At 50.7% G+C, this 26,206-nt stretch overlaps 1 protein-coding gene across 2 annotated transcripts in view; it reads left to right on the top strand.

Moving 5' to 3' along the window:
* RP1L1 (RP1 like 1) overlaps nt 1-25,843 on the top strand; it is a 74,952-nt gene extending 49,109 nt beyond the window's left edge. For both annotated transcript variants that reach the window (XM_084768301.1, XM_084768300.1), the window contains exons 7-9: nt 12,703-13,342; nt 18,228-18,369; nt 19,916-25,843. In XM_084768301.1, coding sequence (XP_084624427.1) covers nt 12,722-13,342; nt 18,228-18,369; nt 19,916-24,801 — 5,649 coding nt within the window. In that variant the 5' untranslated portion in view covers nt 12,703-12,721 and the 3' untranslated portion in view covers nt 24,802-25,843. The remainder of the gene's footprint in view (nt 1-12,702; nt 13,343-18,227; nt 18,370-19,915) is intronic.
* The last annotated feature ends 363 nt before the right edge of the window (nt 25,844-26,206 follow it).

The following is a 26,206-nucleotide window of genomic DNA, read 5'->3' as shown; positions in this document are numbered from 1 at the left end:
CTTCTGCGGGCTGTCTCCCCAGCTCTTTTGTCCCCTTGCTTCTGATGGCTCTTAGACAATAAGAAGCACCAATAGGAGATTAGAAAGAGGGGAGGGACAATAAGAAGCACCAATAGGAGATTAGAAAGAGGGGAGGGACAATAAGAAGCACCAATAGGAGATCAGAAAGGGGGAGGGGGAGAATGTCTTTCCTTCCCCTTTTCTAGCCCAGCCACAGTCTTGACCTTGAATGCATTTGTCTGCTCAAGTTCCCTGGATTCTTTAGCTCTGTGGCTCCTGGTCCAGGGATGCCACTTCCTCTCCTGCCAGACAGGTACACAGCCAAAGCTTCCCACTGGCACCGTCTCCCAGACACATCCTTGAATACGGATAGGACTCAGAGCATTGAGTGTTCTGCCCGTGTCTCCTCCCTAATTGATCTTCAGTTATCCTTTGATGTTCACTCCCACTGCCACAGTGATCCTTGAAGCTTTGGGACACTCAGCACTGGGGTACCTTGCAGTCGCCACCCAAGGCTTGGCCTGAGAAGTGTCCAGTAGAAGGTGTGGACCTATCAATCCCCCAGACCTCAAATACCGTCAGAGCCATCTGGGTCCCTCATAGTCACCATACAGACTGAAAACCTCATGGCCCTTGTGTCCCATGACTCCCCCCCCCCATTCATTCATTCAGCAAGCACTTCCCAAGCACCTACAATGTGCTGCACGCTGCACTATGTACTGGGACCTTTGACTCCCTCCTGACCCGAATGGAGAGAGAAACCAAGTGTGCTTACAGCTGTCCAGGATCAGCTGGCCTGGGGATGAGAGAGGCAGAAACGAGTCACTGAAGCAGTCAGAAAGGCAAGGCCATGGAGGTGGGACAAGGAGCCCTCTGCCTTGTGGAAGTATCTGTGTAAATCCATTAACTGGATTGAATAGCCACTGACTAGTGAAAAGAACTAGAAGAGAACCTTCTAGAAGTGACTCTTAGTGCACTCAAGTGTGAGAGGGGCCTCCTATCTTACCTCACCCCCTAGGAAGCACTATGCCACCCACCTTTGCACTGGGATGGGGCTGAGTCTTGAAGGTTGGACAAGGCCAGGCAAATGCCAAGTTCAGAGACCATCTCCCCAGCCTCTTCTGTATCCATATAGGTCAGAAAACTGCTTCCATGGATTTCTGGGAAAGAAGAGGCTGAAGTAGAATGTTCTAGAATGAGCTATCGCTAACCCAGTGAAGTGTCATAGAGTATTACCTACTGGAAACTGACCCTGAGCAGAGGTGGTGGGCATTCCTCAGTGTCTGCTGCCCATTGGTGGCTACAGGTTGCTTCGGGTCACTCAGGAGACAGGCAATGGGACACTGAGGACTGGACTCTCCCAGGCCTCGCCCTGGTCTCCTCCTGGGCTCTGCCCCACCTCTGTCTCTTTCCTTCCTCACCGGGATTTGGCCTCTAGTGGCCTCAAGGGCGACCTCCACCACGGTGAGAAGCATGATGACAAAATGACAAAAACATTCTTGAGGAAATGAAGCCTCTCTGCTCGGAGGCCACAGCGGTGTCAGAGAGTCACTCGCTCTGCTGCCATGGAATCGTTCCAAGTGCTCCGGGCTGGTCCCCCTTCCTGTTTGGACTTCAAATTATTATCCCTAGGGTGCAGAACCTTTGGGGGGGGGGTCCTTGGTTTTTATGCTGCCCTCCCCCACCCCGAGGGATGGCTGCCTCCAAGTAGCCCGCACTGTACAGAAGCGGGCTAAGGAAGAAGCCATGCTGCCATCTGAGAGCTGGCTCTGGCGTAGCCTCTGCCACTTAGAGCCAGGGCACGGTGGGGAAACATGGCACTTTGCCAAGCCACTGGTTCCTTCTGCTGGAGGGGTTTTCCCAACCTCCTGGACTCATAGGAACAGTAGGACAGGCTGAAATAACAAGCCTAAGTATGCGCAGACCCGCACCTGGGTCTTGCTGCCCCATTTTGCAACCAAAGTTGTCATGGTGCCCAACTGTGGTTGGCTGCTTAAAGACAGCCTTCCTCCCCTCAGATCTTGCAATGCTATTATACCCATCACATCAGACAAGTTTCTTTCAATGAGGTGGCTGCAGGCCTCAACTCTACCCTACTACCTGAGCTCTGACAGAGGGGTGCTGACTCTCCTTTTAGTGCCTCAGCTACAGCTAGACCTAGTGTCATGATGGGGCAGCATGCAATTGCCACCAAGTATGCTCTGTGAGTGACCCCAGTGAGCTCCAGCCCTGACTGAGGAGCACAACTACTAAATGAAAGCTTGAGGCATCCCAGTGCTTGGGCCCTAGCCCAAACGCAAAGGCCCAATGTTTGTTACTAGAGTCTAGGAGTCTATAGATTCAACAGCCTTGGGGGCCTCCTATAACATGGAGGCTGGACTCCCTCTCCAGCTGCATTGCCTCTCCTTCCAGAGTCTTCCTGAGCCTAGGGTTCTGCAATGACACTTGGGTTCCCCCATGTAACAGCTGCAGCTACCTCTTGGTTGGTAACTAATGGCTTTTCCTACGGCATGCCTGGCAGTCATGGCTCTTTTGCCCCAGTTGTTTTGGATTGGTTATATATGTATATGTTTATATGTGTGTGTATGTATACATATATATGTAGTGTATATGCCATTATTATCTGTATGTATGCACATTCATACATGCATGTGCGTGCTTGCATGCACGTGCAAATGTATGTCATGGCACACATGTCAGAGGACAACTTGAGTCAGTTCTCTCTACCATGTGATGTCCTGGGATCAAAGTCAGGTACCATCTCACTGGACCATCTTGATTTTGGGAGACAGGATATTTTACAGGTATCTAGGACTTATCAATTTGGTGGGCTGGCTGGCCACCAAGCCCTAGGGAACCTCCTGTCTCTTTGAGATAACAAGCCCAAACCGCCATATCTGACTTACATAAGTCTGGGGATGAAACTCATGTCCTTTTGTTTGTGTAGCAAACACATTGGCTGAACTATCTGCCCAGTCTCAACTTCTCTTTCGAAAGCTGTAGTTGTGTTTTCTGCATGATGGCACCATCACCCTAGTCCAGGAAACAGACACATCAGTGCCTCTCTGAGCCTCCTGGGGTTCTTTCATAGCTGATGCCTGTCATATCAGTGATGAACAGGAGACTCAGCTCCGCCTAATACAGTAGGTCCTCCTTGACCTGGGTGCCGGCTGACCATAGTCCCTGAGACACAGTGGCCATACCATCTCTAATCTCTGTCACTCTCTATCAAAGGCCCTTGTCAGTCTGGGTATGTTGACTTTTGCTGTCCTGTTCCATATTTCCTCCTCTTGGTGGTGAGTGGCTGACTGCTCAGGCCCTCTTTGTGTGCTGCTTGCCTGCTGTGGCTGGCCCCTCACTACTGGCTTTCCCTTCCCTGTAGGTTTCTGGGAGATGCTGTACCCTGGCATATCACCCAGTCTGTCTGGCCATTTCTCTTTATCCTGCGGGCTGGTGAAGATCTCAGCACCAGGTTGACAGTGTGCCTGTTATATACTTCTTTCTGCGTGTGTAGATAGTGTCTGTGTGAGCCTCTGCATGTGTGCAGAGACTAGTGGACAACCTCAAGAGCCTTTCCTCATGTCTCCATCCATGTGTTTTTGGTTTTTGAGACAGTGTTTCTCACTTGCCTGGGACTCACCAAGTAGGCTAGGCTGGCCAGCAAGCCCCCAGAGAGCCCCCAGTCTCCACAACCCCAGTGCTAGGATTACAAGCACACACCATTGTACATTTATGTATTTATGTATTTATGTATTTATGTATTTATGTATTTATGTATTTATGTATTTATTTATTTATTTATTTTACATGGGTTCTGGGAATTGAACTCAGGCCATCTCCCTACTGCTCTGGCTGTTATTAATGCTCAGTTCTGCCCCTTACATCAGGGCCACCTGCCTCCCCCCCAAATCCACCCACTCTGTGCTTTCCAACTTCCCCCTATTTTCTATTATTGATATTTTCATCCTTATGCTCTTGGCTCCATCTTATAACTGTTCATTGGCCCATAGGCCCCTGGCTTGCTTTCTCAGCTCAGAGGGCCATAGGCAGCCTGTGGGGTGTGTGTGTGTGTGTGTGTGTGTGTGTGTGTGTGTGTGTGTGTGTGTGTGTGTGTTCACACACATCCCACACTTTCTAAAGCTCCCTCAGCCCTGGCAGCTGCAGGATAGCTTCTTTCTTTAGCTGTCCACACACACAGTGGCCCACAAGCAGGTTGAAGAGCCATTTCTACTCTCCCTGCTTTCCCTGCTGCCTGCAAGCCTCCTCTCAGTCCTCCCCACTGCACAGATCCCTCCACATCATTTACTCTACACACATTTGTCAGGCACGTCAGCATGCCAGGTCCAGGGCACAGACACACAGCAGTCTCACTTCCTGCCTTTGAAGAGCCCAGGCCAGACTGCACATCTCACTTGTCATTTATGCCCCCTAAGTGGATGTCATGCCTGCGGCAGGCTTCCCCTACAGATAAACCCGTGTCGGGAATATTAGCAAGTCGGGTGGGGCAGAGGGCAGGAAGATGTTCCGACACTGGTTTTTGTTTTGCTTTTCGGCAGTTTCCAGGGATTCTCCTTCCTGTGCCAGTAGCAGGCTTTTTCCTGTCCAAGATGTCTTTTCCTTAGTTGTCATGGAAGTGATCTCCCTTTATCAACAGTTGGGAGACTTTTCCTAGTAGCCGAAGACAGGGAAAAAGATCCTAAGCCATTTCCTGGCTAAATCAGACACCATCAGGTCCCCCTGGGCAAGCCCTGAGCATTCTCTCTCTCTCTCTCTCTCTCTCTCTCTCTCTCTCTCTCTCTCTCTCTCTCTCTCATCCCTCTGCCCTCTGCTCCCCAGTTTCTAATTTGGGCCCTGGATCTTTGGAGGGATCTGTAGGTAGGCATCAGAGGCCCCAAATGCTGAAATTATCTGCAGTATATGTAAGAAAGAAAGGGAGCCCTTGTTTTTTGTTTGGTTGGTTTTGTTTTGTTTTTGTTTTTACAGCTTCCTCCACCATTGTGACAGGAGGTGAGAACTAAGGTCTTCGGGATTTCTCAAGACTCCCAGATTCAGGAAGACTTCATGTGCAGCCCTTTTCTAGACAGTTCTTATGTAACTTGGGTGGCCTTTAAATCAGCACCCATTTTATGGTTGAGGTCATGAAAGCATGGAGGGGCCAAACAGCTGCTAGTGAGTTCCTGGCAAAGCCAAACTGAGTCAGCTCCAGGAGTTTTCTCTTCCTTCCTGGGGGAGAAAGTCCATGAGATGGGAGTCTGCCCCTCATTTCTGTTGGGCCAATGTGTGACACACAGGGACCAGTCACTGTTTGGTGATGCTCCTGTGTGTGAGCTCCACATCCACTCTTATCCTGTCACTATCTGCCAGGGGCTACAAACTCTTGAGTGTCAAGGAATACCGGTTCTGCCACACAGACATGGTCTTCTTCCCCTGAACCCTCCCTCACCAGCTTGGCACCCAGCTTTGGGACGATATCCTGCACTAAATGGCCTTTCTTTTCATCCTAGCCCTAATCCCGTCGCTTCGTTTGGAAGATTTATTTTATCTAATTCGTGTGCATGTATCTGTATCTGGGTACCCTCAGAGGCCAGAAGCTCCCCTGGAGCTGGAGTTCCAGGTAGTTGTAAGGTGCTTGGTTATGGGTGCCTCGAACTGTACTCTGATCCTCTGGAAAAGCAGCAAGTCCTCTTAACCACTGAGCTATCCCTCCAACCCAAGACCACTTTTTAAAAATTTGCATTTGTTATTATTGTGTAGAAGGAAGTGTGTGTTTATACCATAGGGTGTGTATGGCAGTCAGAGGATAACTTTTGGGAGTTGGTTTTCTCTTTCTACTGCGAGTCCTAGGGACTGAACTCAGTTTATGAGGCAAGCAAGCACTGACTTGCTAGGCCATCTCACAAGTTCTACTTATTTTTAACTACTTAAGTACAGGGTCTTTCTTGTTATCTCATCTTCTCCCCAAGTTCTGGGATCATAGATGTGTGACATCAACCCCTCCACAGACTCTCCTTTTGAAATTCAAGTTTTAAAAATATTTCAAATTTTTAATTGTTGTAAAATGTGCGTTGCCATTTTAACCCTCACAAACGCTTCGTTAAGTGGTACAAAGCCCATGCGCGTTCTTGTGTAAGCCATCTCCACCATCATTGGTGGGAGCTTTTTTAGTTTCCCAGACTGAAACTTTGTACCATTAAATACCAACTCCTCATTCCTCATTCCTTCCCCTGCTGTAGCGCTCCTCCTACCCTCTGTCTCCAGCAACTCCAGGGACTGCTTAGAAATGGAACTGCGCAACTCTTTCCGTCTGTGGCTGGCTTGTTTCACTTAGCACAGTGTCCTCCTGGCTCGGTTAAGGCCATAGCATGCGTCAGAACAGTGATCACACTTTCAGAGCTCACTAATAATTCTTCTCTGTGGACAGATCATGTGGTGATTATCCATCCATCTGCGAATGGGCACTTGGGTGGTTTCTGGTTTCTGTCTCTTGTGAACAAAGCTCTATGGATATATCTCTTTCGGCTCCTGCTTCCAGCTGCTTTGGGTATATCCCAAGTGGGATTTCTGGGTTCTGTGCTAATTCCACAGTTAATTAATCGATCCTCTGACACACTGCTTGGTTAGGGGCTGCCACGGCTTTACGTTCCGTTGTGGATATGTGTTCACTGCACTTGATCCTTGTCAGCCTCCAACACAAAGATATGTGTCAACCGTACCCCACCCCTCCACATTTTAATATCCCTGGAGTGTAGATGCAGCTTATTATTAATAACACATTAGTGCATCAACATTTCTATCCTCTTCTTTCTTAGAGAATCATACAATTATATCGGTCTCCTTGTAACTATGGTGGAGTTGAGCCACTGGAAGGCTGTGCTAAAAATAATCATATGGCCCCTTATGGCGGTATTCTGACCTCTGTAGCAAAGGGGACTCCAAGGACTTAGTTCCCTGCTGAGTGACAGTCTGTGGCTCTTGCTGCTTCTGGGAGCTTTGTGCCTTAGTACCTACAGTTTCCAGCATCTGTGTGTAAATCCAGTAGCTGCCCAAGGTCTCCAGTATGTCCCCTCCCTCCTGTCCAACCCCTTTAGTTCTGGCAGTGAGGTCACTGTCTCCTGTCCCTGCCTGTTGATTTCTCTCACCCTATTTGCTCTCTTCCTGAATCCACCTATCTTACTTGTTGTTCTCCGGCCCCTCCCCCTGGCCGAGCCCACTTCCAGGTCTCTAGCCAGCTAAACTGTTTCCTCCCCTCAGGCCCTCAGGGCCCACCCAGCTCAATTCCTCCCATTGGCCTGTTACCTTTTTGAGCATTTCCTGTGGTTTCTATTTTTTCTCCCTTAATCTGTTTTTCTCCGATCCACCTCTCCACGCCCACCCCCAAGCTGGAAGCCTCTGCCTTCTGTCCACTTCCCCTGAAATCCCCGCACCCTTCCTCTCCATCCTTCCTGACCCCACCCCTCCAGGCCGACTCAGTGTCCTCTGGCCCTGGGTTTTATGTTTAATAAAAGAAAATGATAAGAAGATGCCAGATAATGATACCAGATGCCAGATACGATATTAGATTATTTGAGGTTTATTAAATGAGCGTGAGGAAAGAAGGAAAGGAGGGAGGGGGGAGAGAGAGATACAGAGAGAGAGACAAAGACAGAGACAGAGACAGAGAGACAGAGACACAGAGACGGAGAGAGACAGAGCCAGATAGAGAAACAGAGACAGAGAGGCAGAGAGAGACAGAGAGACAGAGACAGAGACAGAGGAAGAGAGAAGGGAGATAAGAGAAAAGAGAGGGTAAATGTAAGAGAGGGAGGGGAGAGGTCCTTTTATATTCTGGGCAGAGCCACGCCCCCATGGCAGGTAGGCAATGACGTCACAGGTAGGCAGACTGAAGCAGAATCCTAACACTGGGTTTCCTCGGGATACTTCATCTCCAGTAGTGGGGCCCCACAGACTCTGGCTACCAAGATCGCTTGCTACAGATTTCCAGCAAGATGCTGACTCCCAGGTGTCTCCACCCTATGGGCCTTCCAGGTGCTTAGAAAACTGAGGAAGAGCTCCTGTGATCAACTGATCTCAGCACTGCCTGATGAGATCTTTCCCCTTTCCTGGATGTACTCTATACTAGTTCCACCCAGGTGACCCCTAACTGGGAGGACAGTGGTGTTGGGAACCACACTGCCTTACCCTCCATCTTCCCTGGGCCTTCATGGGACATAAATGTCAGGGGAGTGATCTGCGATTGCGGGTTCCCCATTTATGCTGCTAGAAGAGGCACCCACAGGCACAGGACATCCTGGTTGGACCAGCCTCAGCTTGACTAATGAAGAAGGGCAAGAACTCTCAAGGCTCCTGTTGGAGGAAGGATAAAGACCAACAAAGGAGGGGAAATTAAGATGTGTCATGCAATGCATTGGCCAGGGCCTGGTCCTTTACCTCTGAAGATCCACCTGTAGGAAAGTGGACTTAAACCTGTTGGTGCATGAGGCACACAGGAGCTCTAGCAAGGGCCTTAGCCCACCTTGCAGCCTAAGCTCTTTCCTAGCTCAGCTTTGGCTTATGCATCCATTGAGATGTGTGTAGTCTCTGCTTCTGCTGCTGCTGCCATGGCAGATGCTGCCACCACCACTGCCGCCCTTTGGCTAGCCAATATCACATGTGAGGCTTGAATCCCATGACATATACCCTCAACTCATACTCAACAAGGGAGAGTTTTTGGCTCTTGTTACTGAACAGTCCGTGTTCAAGGACCATTTGAGTCTTTCCCATTCAAAACTACTTGCTGTTTTCACCCATCCACTCACTCACACTCACTCACTCACTCACACTCACTCACTCACTCACTCACTCACACTCACTCACACTCACTCACTCACTCACACTCACTCACACTCACTCACTCACTCACACTCACTCACACTCACTCACTCACTCACACTCACTCACTCACTCACTCACACTCACTCACACTCACTCACTCATACTCACACTCGCTCACACTCACTCACACTCACTCACTCACTCACACTCACTCACACTCGCTCACACTCACTCACACTCACTCACACTCACTCACTCACTCACACTCACTCAACTCACTCACTCACTCACTCACACTCACTCACTCACTCACACTCACTCACTCACTCACTCACACTCTCACACTCACTCACTCACTCACTCATTCTTGTATTCATCCAAGATACCACAACATCTGCTGTCTTGGGATGTACACTGGGTTAGGGGAGCAGAAAGACAAAAAAGCTATAGGCATTCATGATAGTGTGACACACTGTGATGTCACCTACTAGACACACAAGAATGCTCAGGCCTTGTAGGCGGGTGCCACGGCATTTTAGCCTTTTGTGTTCCTGTACCCTAACAGACAGGCTAGAACATAGAACAGCAGGTGCTCAGTAACTTTTGGTGAATATGAGTGAGCCAAGAACCAGGTGACACCAGAGGAACTTGAAGGGGAAGGGACTCAGAAGATCTGTCACACTTCTTCAGAGAAGCGATTCTTTCTTGGTTTGGCTGCCATCCTTGTGGCTCTAAGTTCTACTTGTTAGTAACTCCCACAGAACTGAGGGTGCACCTTTCCTGACCGTGTTGACAAGGATCAGTGCCACCTCTTCCCGTGACGCCTTCCATGGTGTCCCCTTCATAGATCCTAGCCGGTAGCTCTGCTCCATCAGCTCCTATTGGAGCTGAGATTCCTTCTAAAGTGTGTGTCTGTGGACGCATACGTGTGTGATGTGTCTGTGTGCCCATGTAAGTGTGCTTGAGTGTGTCTGAGGGTATGAGTGATGTACTGGGTCCATGCATATAAATGGTGTGTGTGTGTGTGTGTGTGCGCGCGCGCGTGCGTGCTGTTAGACGTGTGTATACGCGGTGACCTGCACAATGCTACCACACACCAGTGCAAGACATTGACTTGGAGCCAGTGCAGGAGTTGCCGGCTTTGATTTGGCGCTTAGGATCCTGCAGGCTACAAAGCCTGTTTGGTGATCAGAAATCAGAGAGCAGTGATATCCCAGAAGAACGTCAGAATCATGGGGCTGTCAGACTCACGGGTCGTGCTTGTGCCTGGGGCTCGGAGGAGCCAAGGAGGCCTTTGCCTCAGATCTCTGCCTTTGCTTGAGTGTATTGCTAAACTGTTGTCCCATTGGGCCCCCTGTGCATAAGCAGGGTTTCAGGGCCAGGAGTCCTGCCTGCTGGGGCTGGTGATATAGTGACAGAGGACACAGTGATACCGGGCAACATGATGGTACTGGGGACGTGGTGATGCCGAGGGACACAGTGGTGCTAGGGACACAATGATACCAGGACATGGTTGTGTCGGAGGATCCAGCGATGATGTGGGACGTAGTGATGCCAGAGAATATGCCAACTGGAGGACATGTTAATATTTGTGATAGAGTATTTCTCTGGGCATAGTGACATTGGGGGGCATGGCAGACACGATGGCTTCAGTAGACATGGTGGTTCTAGCTAGGGACATACTAGTGTGGCAGACATGATGGCACCAGAGACATGCAGATGCCCACAAACATAGTGGTGCTGGGGGACAGTATGGTGCTTCCTTCCTCTCGGGGTTCATCTGCAAAGACTGTAGTTGTGAGTGAAATTGAACATCAAGAGGGACAAATTGCCCCCATGGGCAGGCGCTGGGGAAGAGCCGTGTCTGGAGCGGCAGTAACATTAGCTGAAGAGCTAATGAGAGCAGCTTGTGGGGATTAGGTGGCAGGGAGGAGGTCGCATGAGCTAATTATACACCTGTCCAGAGATGAGAGGATTACAAGCCCCTTTGTGCCCCATGGTTTTGAAAATGAGAGAAGAGTCCATTTCTGCCTAGCAAATGGGGCTAAGAGCAGGGCCAGAGGGGAGGGAGGTGTGGCTGCAGGAGCCACCCATGCACTCCTGAGTTTGAAAACCATCCTCTAACCCCATTAGTTAAGGTCCTAGATAACTGCCAGGTCCAGGCCCCAGCAGGGAGCTCTATGCAGGTCAGGGTTATTAATCCACCCTTATTTCTCAGGCACGAGGCCGAGTGCTGCACAGAGCATGGGTTGTGCTTCCCAAGTGGAACAGACTGAGAAAGGCTGGGAATGTAGAAGCTGCAGGAGATGCTGTGCTAATAGTGGGAGTTACTCCAGCAACAGGGGGTTGGAGAGGGCTAAACAAAAGAGTACAGCCAAGTGGGGTACAAAAGGCCAAGTCCACCTCACAGGAGGACCCTAGAGTCCTTCAGTGAGAAGAAGTGACAGGGGGCATGTGGGAGAAGACTTTGAGTAATGGGTGAAGACTTTTTTTTCTGCAGATACTGGGGAGCCAAGGAAGGTTTGGGAATACAAGATGAAATTGGGTTTCAGAGCAACCCGGGTGCCACAGACAGAGAGGAGTTTGGTGACCTGGGACAGGAGAGGTGCACGGAAGGTTTTGCAAGAGTCCCATAGGAGGCACCGGAGCTGCACATCATGGAATAGTGGGAGTGGAAATGGTCAGCGGGGACAGGACTGTGCCTCGGTCTCTCCTGCTGGTGGCAGCAAGCTAAGACAGCCCCCACCAGGCTCATCACAGATCTTAGAAAGGCTTTAGGGGGATGTTACAGACGGCTTTTAAAAGTTGTGGTTTTTTAAAACGTGTGTGTGTGTGTGTGTGTGTGTGTGTGTGTGTGTGTGTGTGTGTGTATGTATACACTCATGGAGGTCAGAGAATAATTTATACGAGTTGGGTTTTATCCACTATGTGGGTCTCAGAGAAAATCCAGTCACCGGGTGTGGCAGCAATCTTGCTGCCCCCCCCCATAACTTATTTTTTCAAAATTTTATTTTTCTTTTGCCTTCATGTATGTCTGTGGAAAGCTGTCAAGCTACAGACAGTTGTGAGCTGCCATGCATGTGGATGCTGGGAATTGAACCAAGGTCCTCTGGGAGATCAGTCAGTGCTTTCAACCTCTAAGCTATCTCTCCAGCCCCCAACTTACTTTTAATAACAATGCAGACAACAGTCTAATGAGGAAGACACCGGATATGAGGTGATGCATCCTGCTTTAGGTGATATAGACAAGGATTTCAAGTCTCATTGCCCAACCCCCTGCCCCTAGAGGGTTTGGGACTAGTACTTGAACCCCAGCCCTCCACCTGACAGCTGAGAGATAGGGACCCCCGGGGCACATGGGAAGACTGCAGGAGAGGGAAGCCTGCACCCCAGAACTCTTGACTCAGTGTCTAGCATCCTAGCTGTGTCAGTCTTTGTTCTGTCTACTTATATTTTTAGGAGAGAAAGCATGAGGATATTTGGGGGGTCGGGGGTTCCCCAGGTTAGCAGGAGAGGGCAAGAGAAAGACATAGAGGAAGGAAGAGAATAAAGCCTTTTGACCCTTGCTCTACATCAGCGCTCTGGTTGTCTCCTTGTTTATACTTACTATTGTCGCTATCTGGATTGACTAAGCCGAAGTCTACAGATGGGACTAAGGCACTGTCCCCTGAGTCACCTGAGTAGCAAGCAGTGGAGGTGGGGGCTGGCACTCAGATCTCTCCAATACTAAAGCTTTACCTTTTAACCTAGATGGACCGAACTGTCCCTACATAGCTGGACCGAACTAATTTGGGGTATCAGGAAGCACCTTCATAAAGAAGGGAAGAGATAGTCCTGAAAGTCCTACTCTGGGAGTTACCCTCTGAGCCTCTCTGCCTTTGTCTGTTACAGCTGTCTGGGCCCCCACATCATGAGCAGTGCCCCAGGAGACACGAGGGATGCTCCTGCATTGTTAAGCCACCGGCAATGCCTCCTGCCCTCTGTGGCTCCCACTCCCTCCGTCACTGAGGTGACGCCAGCCAAGAAGATAACCTTTCTCAAGCGAGGAGACCCCCGGTTTGCTGGAGTTCGCCTGGCTGTCCACCAGCGCACCTTCAAGACCTTCAGCGCCCTGATGGACGAGCTGTCTCAGCGCATGCCTCTTCCCTTTGGGGTGCGTTCTGTCACCACACCCCGGGGCTTGCACGGCCTCAGTGCCCTGGAACAGCTACAAGATGGGGGCTGCTACCTGTGCTCTGACAGGAAGCCCTCCAAAACTCCCAGAGAGTCAGGCCGACCACAGAAGCAAAGATCCTCTGCTGGGCAGTCACAGGGTTTTGTAGGAGGGCGTGAAGCTCCAGAAACGTCCTCTTCCTGGAAGGGTCCTGTGGCCCCAAGGAGGCTGACACTGGTGAAGAATGGGGACCCTAGATGTCAGCAGACAGTGGTTCTCAGTCACAAGAACACCAGAAATCTGGCAGCCTTCCTCAGCAAAGCCTCCGAGCTTCTAGGCTTTCCTGTGAAGCAGATGTACACGATCCACGGGAAGAAGGTAAGCTCTGGGCCAAGGGTTTCCTTTGGACCCTGGGTCAAAATACAGAGATGGACTAATAAGGCAGCTTTGATTGCCCATTGCTAATTAAAGGGGAGGGAAGAGTGTGAAGATATGATGTTAAGGGAACTGGAGAGATGGCTCAGTGGTTAAGAGCACTGATTGCTCTCCCAGAGGTCCTGAGTTCAATTCCCAGCAACCACATGGTGGCTCACAACCATCTATAATGAGATCTGGTACATAATATATATATATAAAGATATGATGTCATATCTGTTCATCAAAAAGCAGTCATCAGAGCTGGGAGTGGTGGCACACACCGATAATCCTAGCACTCAAGGAGGCAGAGGCCGGGGGATCTCTGTGAGCTTGAGGCCAGCCTGGTCTACAAAACAAGTCCAGGACAGCCAAAGCTTCACAGAGAAACCTTGTCTCAGGGGGAAAAAAAGTAAAGAAAAAAGAAAAAGAAAAGCAATCATCAGAGCTGGGGGAAAGGCTCAGTTAAAATGCTTGCCATGCCAGCCCGGGGACCTGAGCCAGAATCACTCATACACACACACACACACACACACACACACACACACACACAGAGAGAGAGAGAGAGAGAGAGAGAGAGAGAGAGAGAGAGAGAGAGACAGACAGACAGACAGACAGACAGACAGACAGACACACATGTACATAAACACATACACACACAGACACACACACAAACACACATATACACAGACATACACACACACACACACACACAGAGAGAGAGAGAGAGAGAGAGAGAGAGAGAGAGAGAGAGAGACAGACAGACAGACAGACAGACAGACAGACATGTACATAAACACATACACACACAGACACACACACAAACACACATATACACAGACATACACACACACACATGTACATAAACACACACACAAACACACACATACACAGACATACACACACACGTACACAGACACACAGACACACACACACACACACACACACACACACACACACACACACACGGCTACCCACTCATAGCTCCCATTTAGTATGTCCTTGCTTAGCGTGGAGCAGGCTCTGAGCTCAGCGCATGCCCCTCAGTTGTTATGCAGTCCTGTCAGCAGGCCACTCCACTTGAGTTCAGTGCAGGAAACAGATCACCGAGGGACCATGAGCACTGAGAAATATAACGCAGCGCCTTAGGGGCCAGGTCTGCCAAGCTGGAGTGTGAGATCGGGGCTAGGTCGACAGGTGGCTCACCACGTCCTACAGGTAGCGCCTGCCTTTACCGGAAGCACTGTGAATGCTGCGCTCTAGAACACACTAGTGGGAGTGACAGGCAAGCTCAGCCACACATCAACCCCCAGGACCAGTGGAGGGATGAATCTGCCATGGCCACCTCAGCCGCCATCGCCTCCTGATTCCTACATGCATGGCATACAGCACCACCAGCCAGAAGCAGGATGAGGCAAACAGCCTCCTTCTCAGTCTGATCAGGTGCACCCACTTGAGGAAGACTGCAGCTGGCACCCAGCCCTAGTGGCAAAGGCTAGTGAGCATAACTGGTACCTGTCAAGGTCCTACAGCGCATGAGTCTCTGACGAAGGTGAGCATTTGGGGAAATAGATCTGGCTGATCTCATCCCATCTCCTCACAATCTGGTCCTGTATCTACTTAACACTGGGGCCTCCTATAGTCAGAATCATATTTACTAACCAGGCATGGTGGCATGTGGCCATAATCCCCATCACTCAGGAGACAGAGGCATGAGAATTGTACATATGAGACCCAGCCTGGGCTACACAGAGAGCTCTAGGTTAGTCTCAAGAAACAAAAGAAAAGCAAAAGCATATTTACTTTCTGCACCAAGCCGCATGTCTCGGTGCTGTCTGCCTTGTAGTGAGAATGAATCACTTATGTCCCCAGGTGTCTGTGGTCCATAAAAAACAAACAAACAAACAAACAAGACAAAGCAGCAGTTCACATCACTTGCCTAGCCTTGCATATCACATCACATTCTACAGGAACACAGCTCAACCTCATAAAGGGTGCCTCCCAGTTGGTTCCCACAGGGAATCTTCCAGAAAATATCCATTCCACTATTCCACATTATGGGGGTGATGGCATGTATAGCTACACAGTGATTTCTTACTGTTTGTTTGGAATAGGGTCTCACTATGTAGCCTAGTTGTCCTGAAAGTCACTGAATTCCAGGCTGGCCTGGAACTCCCAGATATCCACTTGTCTCTGCCTCCTGAATGCTAGGGTTAAAAGTGTATACCCGTTATACCAAGATACACAGCAAATTCTTGGTGTCAGCTCACTATTTTGTATCTTCTGCTGTGAAGTCAGCCACCTCCCTGGGTTATTCCCAGCGATAAGTAGGTATCTTGTAAGTCCCTGATGGTGATGCTAAAAGGAAACTGGACAAGGACCATCTTCATTCAGCCAAGACAAAAGTCTGTTCCATTGCAGTGAGTACAAACTGCCCCCAACAGAGAAACGCTCACTACATAGCAGTATCTGTGACAGAGGGGCTCGATTGGATTAGCTTCTCACGAGGAAGTGTCTGGCTGAGCACCTGCAAGGATGCAAATCACAAGTCCAGCCTTAGTCTCCCCAGGAGCATCCTCTGAGAGGACACAGACCAGTGGAGCCTGAAGCAGCGGTGTTGGTATTGCTAGTTGATGCTACTGTGTTTGTGCTGCTCCCACTCGTGAGCTGGCTGAGCAGGCTCCCGGGTAGCTGGTGAGAGAAGGAAACTTGCATCCACGGAGCAGGCTGATGTGTCCACGCAATCATCACCTATTGGTGACCACTTACCCAAAGATAAGAATGTTTTCACCCACTGGTCAGTTGCGGGGGAGCCCTTGGGGGTCGCTTCTCTGGATTTCCTTGTCACCAGCCCTCCAGTCTTGGTCCATCTGAGTCCTTCACTCTCGGGTGGAATTCCTAGCCACTACGTATCCATTGAAGAGTCAACCAAATCCAACAATCCCTTGGACAGCCCTCCACACCCTTCACAGCCCCTGAGTGGGTCTGTTAATGCAAGAGTTTCTGGCGCTCCACTGCCTCCTCAGCAGTTGATGCTACAGTTGTGAGATGGACTGGAAATCTACCTAAGGAGAAATGTACCTCAAACTGAAAAAAAAAAAAAAATCAAAGGGCCCTTCTATTGACCAGCACTGGGTGATATGGAGTATAACACAGTTGTGTGTGATTTGGGGGGGGGAGTGAAAGGGGTGTCTGTCCTCTGCATGAATCCTAAGGAGCATGATTGTTGGCCCACATGCTTGGTTTTGCCGGAAACTTACTTCCAGATTGACTAGAGCCTTTTCTTCCCCCACGGGCCCTTGAGTGACAGGTCCTGGTGCTTCACCTCCTTGCATTTGATGCTGTCAGTGTTCTGGGGTCATTCTAATAGTTTCATGGGGATGGGTGTCTGTCTCTTTGTTACTGAGCACATCCTTCTAACTTGAAATCATTCAAAAGAACAGTCTTTTTTTTTTAATGTTCATATATGTATTTAATGTATATATATGGCAAACAACCCAAATCAATGGACAGCTGTGTTTAATGTTTTACACATTTTTTTTATGAACAATCAAAGCTATGAACTTGTGCACGGACTGTAAGTGGGATGAACATTTCATGACTAGACTTTCCAATAACAATTATGTTGTAGGTTGGCTAAAATAGTTTTCAAAATCTTCTTAGTAACTTGCTACCTTATATCTGTGCCAAATTAAACTGAACAGCAGAACTTCAGTACATGCCTAGGTCACTCCTAAGTAAGACAAACTACTGGGGCACATGAGTCACCAAGGCCAAGTAAATAGGCAGTAAACTTCGAACCCCTACCAAGACCTAGCCGACGAACACGATATTCTCCACTGTTGAGTGGAGAGTGAGATCTGATTCTCACGTGAACTCTGGTGCCCCTTTTCTGACCATGTCCCCTGGATGGGGAGGCCTGGTGGCACTCAGAAGAAGGATAGCAAGTTACCAAGAAGAGACTCGATAATCTTAGAGCATACATAGGGGGAAGAAGTCTCCCTCAATCACAGACATAGGGGAGGGGAGAAGGGGGGAAGTGGGAGGGAGGGAGGAATGGGAGGAAACAGGGGAAGGGCTAACAATCAAGATGTAATATGAATAAATTAATTAAAAAAATTAAAAAAAAATAAAAAAAATAAAGACCCGAGGGCAAAAGAACAGTCTTAAAAGCCCCTAACACTGCACACTGCCATTCACAACTGCTGCAACACCGGCCTTCAGATATACAGGGCCTCTGGGGCCAGAGACACACTCTGAGAGTGAAGTCCTATTTACTGGAGTAATGTGGCCTGCTCATCTCGGAGCCAGGAAGAGGCAGAAGCTTATCCTGCTGGTGGGTCTGAGGGAAGGGTAGAATTTGAGAATGGAGGGGCTCCAGGCCAGAGCTGTGCTTTACTGTCATGGAGCCACTCAAGTAGAGGCAACTGGCTTGAACGATGCTGGAGAGTTGCCAAATACTGGAGAGGACTCCACCTGGGAAAATGCTAAGGCTGAGAATCAGATCTCCAAACGGAGGCCTTGAACATTTGGCAGCAAGCACTTGACAAAACATGCTCACGGAGGGTAGATGTGTGCTCAGGGACGCAGTCCCGACCTCTTTTCTATCTAGAGTAACCTGTGGTCACAGACTCTCAGCTGCTGGGGACAGAGAAAGAAATCATACAGGCAGTGGGCTCTCAACCCGTGGCTAGTGATGGAGGGGCCGTGGGATGTGGAAACCCAGAATAGTATGTGCAAGCATCAGAAGGGCTAAGGAGGTGCGGTGGGGGCGGTCTTCCTTCCTGAACCTTCTGAAGCAGAGGGACTCTACAGGGCAGGCTCCCAACTCTATGCTCGCCTCCTCTAGGTGGACTCTCTACAGATGCTCCTGGAGGGCCCCTCCCTGCTAGTGTGCACTGGGACCGAGGCCTTCAGACGTCTGGAGATGGAAAATGATGGAGGGAACAGGACCAGAACTGTATCTGGTGTGACTGCAAGGAGTGAGCGTGGTGAGTAGGTTCCAGGGGTTCCTGGCTTCTTTCAGACAGAACAGTGGCTCTACAAGCTTCGTAGTTATCACGTACAGACCCAGGGGAAAGGTGCTTTGGCCCAGTTCCTTGGTCTTCCAGCCACCTTGGCTCTCTTGCTTCTCCTCCCATCAGCTTTAACAGGGCAGAGCATTGCTGGGAACACCTGAGAGCAGTGTAGATTGTAACACAGAGAAATTTGAGCTTAAGGTTTCTAGGGTTTAAAATAACCATTAAGATTCCCAATGGGAGCCAGGCGGTGGTGGTGCGCTCCTTTTAATCCCAGCACTTGGGAGGCAGAGGCAGGCGGATCTTTGTGTGTTCAAGGCCAGCCTAGTCTATAAAGTGAATCCAGGACAGTCAAGGCTACACAGAGAAACCCTGTCTCAAAAAACAGAACAGAACAATAAATAAATAAATAAATAAATAAATAAATAAATAAATAAAAAGGATCCCAATGGTCATGTCGTCATAGAAGTGCAGCATTTAAGTCCCGCAGAGACATTATTGTATTAGGCGACATGGATGGTCTACATCAGGTTACCATGATTTTAAAAAGTACTATGACCAGGGACCATCCACTTAGACATATAGATCCATCAAAGAAGCCCACACTGGGTGCCAGGTCTAAGCTTCATTGTTAAAATACATATTATTTTGAGGGCACAGTTCACAAATGCAGAATAAAATTACAGCAGAACTACTGGACTGATGATAGGATGTTTGGTGAATAAACAAAGGGCCATCCTTTGTGGAACTCCATTAGGAAAGTGACCAAACAGTGCCAACAACTGTGATACGCCAGTGGCTGGGACACAAAGACAATGGCTAGGCCCATGCCAGAAGAGCCACCCTGATTGCTTGATGCTTTCTCCTCTCCAGATGTGTTCACGAGGTCTATCCTGAGGGGCACAGGTGCATCCCACCATGCATAGCTCAAGAGATGAAATGAGAAAAACCCCGGGGCTCCATTCTTCCCTAGCCTTCTCTCCCCCCCCCCCTCTAGTTTTCTACCTGTAGTGCAAGCTAGACTCTGAGGAACTGCGTTTAGACCTCTCCTAGCAATCTTCCCTCAGCTCAAGAGCGTGGCCATTATGAGGGTCGTGGGTCACCACGAGTGACCAGTTCACAGCATCACTGGTACAGATCAGATTACAGGCAACAGCCTGAGCTTGCCTCCAATACTGGGTCAATGAATTCCCACTGCACATTTCCACCTACAATGCCACAATCTCTCCAGACCCTGATGTGCTGGTACCTATCCAGCAAGCATTACTATGCAGTGAATGTTCTGTGCAGCAACATGTGCCGCAAGCGCTGTATGCACAGCTGCATAATGAAGCAGTGTTTCATTTCAGATCCAGAAATAGGAGGTAGCTGGCGGCTTTGGCTTGGATTCAGACTCAGTTCTTTCTTTCTGTGTCACCCACATCTCCTTCTAGAACGGCTCGTCCCTTGTCTCTCTGCTGTTGTTTTCTCCAGGAGCTCACTGCCTTGTTCTCTTCTCTCTTGCTCCACTGTGCAACAGGTTGCTGGGGACCAAACGCCAAGCAGAGTGTCATGCACTCAAGGGCCAGGTCTGGCGGCAGGCTGCGGCAGTTTTCCTTGATATCGGAGAGGTCTAGTCTAAATGACCATCCAGGATCCGGCCATCGAGCCTGGCCAGGGGCTGCTTTGGACAGGTGCCCTCAGGACACACCTGCTCCATCTGGTTCCTTGGTGGCTGCTGATGACGTGGAGAAGAAAGTCTGCATGAATGAGGATGGTAGCCTGTCTGTGGAGATGAAACTCCGCTTCCAGCTTCTGGGCGAGGAGGCCCTGAGGTGGTCCCAGAGGGTGGGGCGTGCTGGGGTCCTCACAGCATCCGGTGGGGAACGTCAGGTCCTGAGGGAGGCTGATCCCTTCTGTTGCAGACAAGAAGGCCACCCCTGGGATTTCTTGGAGCCTGGGGCACAGGGACTGGGTCCCTGTCGTAGAGAAGGCCAGGGAGCCTTTGATGTGAGCCAGCAATCACGACCCAGCTACGACATCTGGAGGAACCCCCTGACCACTCCTGAGGGTGCAGGGCCAACTCCTCGGAAGAGGTGGGGCCTGGCTAAGCTCTCTGGATGCAGGAGCCACTGGAGCCAGGGGGCTAATGACAGGAAAGGATATGACACAGGTAATGCCAGCCCAGTCTCAATTCCCAGGCACCCTAGAAGTGCCCAGCCAGGCAATTCCTGCTGTCCCTGGACTCCAGACAGTGAGACAAGCAGTGACACCTTGCATCCAGTCTCTTCAGCTTCTTCCCAAAGTGGGGCTGAGCTGGAATCTGGTGAAGGCCCCTGCCTAGAGGACACAGAAGCCCATGGCTTGCCACCTGAGACCCAAGGTATAGAAAGGGCCCTTTCTGATACATCAGTCAGTGTCGAGTCTCCTGAGGAGCCTGGTGAATGTGATTGGCAGCACCACAGAGGCTCAAGCCAGGCTAGGGTCATGGCTTCCCAGGAACAAGCCACCCAAGGTGACAGCCCCTGTATTTCGACCCAGAGTCTTTTATCTTTGAGCAACATGGGCCCTCAGACGGAGAGGTGTAGACAGGGCACCAGGTGCCAGGAGGCCAGAGGTAAGCCTGTACTGAGACTTCCCCTGGTTCCAGACCATTCTGGCTCTCAGGACACACATAGAGATGTTCTCCCAGCTCCTGTCTGTGCCCCAGCCCAACGGAGGCAGAGAAAGCAGAAGAGGCCAGCTGGTAGTGTGTGCTTGCCCAGCGTCTCTGTCCCTTACCAAGTGACTCAGAAAGGCCGTGCCAGGCAGTGTCACTATTGCAGGGACACTCAATCCTCACTAGACACAGCCTTGCAAATGCCAATGCCTCAGGAAAGCGAACAGGCCTGTCCAGGAGACCCAACACCACAATTTCCTCCAAACTCACCTAGTGCTGGGAATCAGGCCTCCAGGGATCTGAAATCACCATTCTCCAGTTCTCTTGACTCTGAGGACCAAGAAGCCACCAGCAAAGCCACCATCATACCTGTGAGTGGCTCAGACTGTGTTCCCAGCTTCTACGACCCCAGCACTCACTCTGCAGAGCCAGCAGGCGACACAGAGTGCCTGGCTCACTCTTCAGTTCCCACACCTGTCCACAGAGGAGAGGTCGCTTGCCTGTGGGACAAGGCAGGGACCACCCCTGAGTCTTTCTCACCTTCTGTCTTGCTGGACACATGGCCTAAAGCAGAGGACCCAAGAACCCACCAAGATGGCTGCTGCTCACAGGTTGCAGCATCTTCTGTCCTCACTGCCCCCAGGGAGCAAACACAGACCCCTATTCCCGAGGCCTGCTGGGGGCCCAGCAGTTTTTGCCCAACTTCCCCCAGGGAGCAAACATACTCCAGGAAGGAGCCTGCAAGCGGCAGTAGTAGTCCCAGCAGTGACCACAGTCGAGCTGGTGGCCATGTTGAGCCCAGGAGGACTCTGCTGGGGATGTCCCCTGGTATCAGGGGAAGCCTCGAGGAGCAGGAAGAGGATGGTGGTGTGACACCCAGTGCTCTGCCCTACACCTCTCCAGATGCTGTGGTTCGTGAGTGGCTGGGCAACATCCCAGAAAAGCCGATTCTCATGACATATGAGATGGCAGGTGAGATCATAGAGGTGGCCAGTGATGATGGCCCAGAAGGTCCCAAGGAGGACCTTGGTGATGGCTGTTCTTTGAAAGCCCTGGGGGAACTGTCTCAGGCAAGACAGCAGCCCCCAGAAGAGGTTACTGGTGAGCACCCAGAGCCAGCAGGAGTCCTGCCAGGGACTGGCTTTGCGCACTACAAACTAGGAGATGATCCGAATCATGACGCAGCATCGGGTGAAGGGGTCAAGGCCCCCGCAAAAGCCACGACGGAAGAACGGGCCACTGTGGACCATGGTGGGAGCCTGTGTGCATTCCCCAGCAGAGTCTCAGCCTCCACACAGATCATGAAGGCCCTACTGGGCTCCAAACCAGGCCGGCCCAGCAGTCTCCCAGAGGTCTCTAGCACAGTAGCCCAGAGGCTCAGCTGCTCTGCAGGTGCCCTCATTGCCTGCCTTGCCAGGCTCCATTTCTTCGATGAGGCTCTAGGGCCTCAGGGCGGCAAAGTGAGGCTCGAAGAGTCCCCTAAGTACCAGGAGATGCTGAGTATCTCCCAGACCCTGTGGCCTGGGAGTGCGGGCGGGCAAAGCCAGCTGGACACTGGCCTCAGGAAGCTCACCTCACACCAGGCTCTGCTGAGGACTGAGGACTTCACACCCACCTCCTCTTCCGGTGTAGATGTCAGCAGTGGCTCTGGAGGCTCCGGTGAGAGCAGTGTGCCCTGTGCCATGGATAGTACCCTGGCTCCCGAGAAGATAGATCTGCCCTTAATAGTCCCCTCTCAAAGACCTGATTCCAGGAACTGGGGATACCCAGAGGCAGGGAGTCACTCCACACTCTCACCTGGTTCCCAGGTGTGGGCTTGCGCCACCAGCGGGGAGGAGTCAGGTAAAGGTGGCAGGAAGCAAATAGGGCACAGTGCCCCAGAGCCATCAGTTGAAAGGACAGCACAGGAAAGGGAGGCACAGTCAGAAGAAAGAGAATGCAGAGCAAGAGAGAGGCTGCAAGACGGTGGTGTCCAAGGGAACAGGCTTCCGGAAGCAGGGGCTGGAGACTGCAGTCAAGGATCGCTTGGAGCTGGCTCCCAGCATGGGGAGGACTCACCAGAAGACACCAGACTATCAAAAGATGAAGCACGAACTGATTTCACCTCTGGAGGACTGTGGGCTCTAGATGAGAGAGAGGGAGCCACAGAGTCCCCTCACGGTTTCAGTGAGAGCAAGTCAAATGTTAGTGAGAGTCAAAGGGTTCGCATATTGGAGCAGGACTTGGAAGAGATGTCCAGAGCGGGTGCAATAGGCCGTGAACAAGCGGGCATCAAGGCCAGCTCAGGAACCAAGGAGACGAACACACGCCCGGCCCACAAGGGCTCTCTGGACCCTGACCCAATCTGGGTGTCCACTCTGCTGAAGAAGATCGAGAAAGCCTTCATGACTCACCTGGCTGATGCCACAGCTGAACTCCGGGCTCGGTGGAACCTTCATGACAGCAGCCTGCTGGACCAGATGGTGAGCGAGCTGGAGCAGGATGTGGGCCAGCGGCTTCAAGAAAGCACTTTCAGGGAAGTTAGGAAGATCCAGAGCAGAGCAGGGAAGGTGGTGGTTCCAGAACCGCCCCGGGAAGCCCTCAGAGGTCAGACGTCTCTACAGACAGAGCAGCGCAGGCGCCGCCTTCAGGGTCTGCGCAACTTTTCAGCCCTCCCTGGCCTGGGGCCGCTCTCCTTCACCGTGGAGGATGGGTCCGCCTTCAGCACAGCCTCAGGGACCAGAGTAGGTGCACAGCCTGCGGGGGACGACTTCTGTCCCTGTGAAGTCTGCCTAAAGAAGATGACCCCTAGATTCCCAAAGGATGCCACAGCAGTCCCCAGGGCACCTGTCAGAAAGGCCTTTGACCTCCAGCAAATTCTACAGAGCAAGAAAGGAGGAGGCAGGAACGGAGAGGCCACGGACGTGCCCCCTCAGAAGACAGGGATGACAACGTCTCAGGAGGAACCGAGAACTGCCCAAGGGGCTGACGGGAAGCAAGAGCTGAAATTGGCACAAGGGCCTGGGGTAGCTGAGGGAGAGGAGGAGGAAGGGGCTCAGAGGCAGAGAGAAGAAGAGGAGCCCGAGTTTTTGAACGCAGAAGGAGCTAGTTGCCATATGCCCAAAGAGGATGCAGCCACCGAGAAAGAACGGGAACTCCACATTAGTGCCGCACAAGAAAGCCAGCAGTCAGAGGGGAACAGGATGGAGAAGGAAGAAACTGCGGACCAGGGCTTTAGAGATGAAAGCGCTTCGCAGGCTTTGGGAACACAGAGTGTCTGCTCAGTGGAGATTCAGGAAGCTTTCGGAGAAAACCACCCAGAGGTAGAAGGAAGAAATCAAGCCGGAAAGCAACGCAGCCCTTGGGTGAGCTCAGGGGGTAGGCAGAGAAGGGAGGCTTCTGAGCACGCGAGCCTAGACCACGAAAGGAGGCCCCAGAGCCTCGGTCAAAGGCCAGGCCCCCGAAGCCACCGTGCGTCGGCACACTCCTCCAGGGCGCCATCTCTGGACAATTGCTCACAGGTATCTCAGAAGGGCTCAGAGGGAGACTTTCCAAATGGAGACCTCAAGCGCACTGAAGCTGAGAACAGTAAGGGCTTGCGTGCAGAGAGGAAGGCCACCATGATGTACCCAGAAAGTTCCTCTTCAGAGCAAGAAGAGGACCCCTCCAGCCCAAGGCCCCCAAAGCGGGAGAAAGGTGAAGTCTGTCATGCGGAAGATGGAAGCTTGGTTTGTACCTGGGCTGGGGGTAGGGTAGATGGCTTTGGCCAGGACGATTTAGATTTCTAGAAACCAGACAGGATAGTAACGAACCCGAGTGATGCCTGCATAAATATATTACCCATATACCCAAGAGAGGGTCATGCCACTGAGGATATACAAGGAGCAATGGACAAAGACCAAGAAATTGCTACGTGCCCTGAAACTGTAGGCCCATCATCCCAGCTGCTCAGGAGACTAAGGTAGGAGAATAAAAAGTTCGAGACCCACCTGGGCTATAGAGCAAGTTCAAAAGTCAGCTTGGGCAACTTAGCGAGATGTTGTTTCAGGGCCTGGGAATATAGCTCAGTGGCAGAGGGCTTGCCTGGCATATCGGCGGCTCTAGGTTCAACCTTGATGGTAACAACAATGAAAAGGTTGTGATAAAGATACATCACACCGTCCTGTCCCTCGGATCTAAACCTCAGGGCTCCCACACTCAGGGTAAAGTGTTAGCTGTGAGCCTGGCATATTATCAGACGTCAGCCAGGTCCTCTGTCCACAGAGAGGACAGAAAGATTGAGAAAGAAGCCTGGGAGCTTCTGTTTGTGCTGGCTTTTTAAAATTTAATTTAATTTAATTTATTTTTTTTGTGAGGGACTCGTTTTCTCTCTCTCTCTCTCTCTCTCTCTCTCTCTCTCTCTCTCTCTCTCTCTTTCTTTCTTTCTCTCTCATCCCCTGTTCCCCTGTTGCTTTCCCCTTGGTCTCTCTCTTTTGACTTTGAGGCACTTTTTTGTCGGTCTAGAATATATGTGGTGACTCTGCAGATCTGGATAGTTGGGGAAAGCAGATAAATTCAGGGTCATTGGATAAAGTTTATTCTCAGCTCCAGTGTCCTAGGCTCTGCCCCTACCCCCCTCCACACAATCCATGCTATTTGTAAGGAGGAAAGCAAAGAACCAGGAGGAAAAGTGATCTTTGTGATCTCCCATCGACCAAGGATCAGCCACAGCTTTGTGAAGTGATCAGTGCAATGTTCTCCATCATTTTCTGGATGTTTCGTAGAGATTGTTCTATGTATAATATTTACATACAGGACACTGCTTCTACAAATTATTAAATATATATTCATTTATCTAAGAAAGCTTCAGATTCATTATTTTAATTCCTGAATAATTTTCCTGGATGGTAATAGAAAAAAATTTTCACTATTTCTTTATCACTGACCCCCTTCCTCTCCCTCTCTCTCTCACACACACAGAGTCTCTCCCTCCCTCTCTCCCTCACCTTTCTTCTTTGTGCACACCCGTGTGTGTGTGTGTGTGTGTGTGTGTGTGTGTGTGTGTGTGGTATTAATGCCAGTGCACATGCCCAGGAGGCACATGACAGTCTCTTCACCATATTTTCTATGACATGGTATCTTATCAAACCTGGAGCTTGCTGCTTTGGCTAGACTAGCCAAAGTACCCCAGAATCTCCTGTCTCTGCCTCCTGA

The sequence above is a fragment of the Acomys minous genome (assembly GCF_964271855.1).
Source record: "Acomys minous genome assembly, chromosome: 18".
In the NCBI taxonomy this organism is placed as follows: Eukaryota; Metazoa; Chordata; class Mammalia; order Rodentia; family Muridae; genus Acomys; species Acomys minous.
Note: the sequence above shows the minus strand (reverse complement) of the source record. Positions and strands in the feature narration are given on the sequence as shown.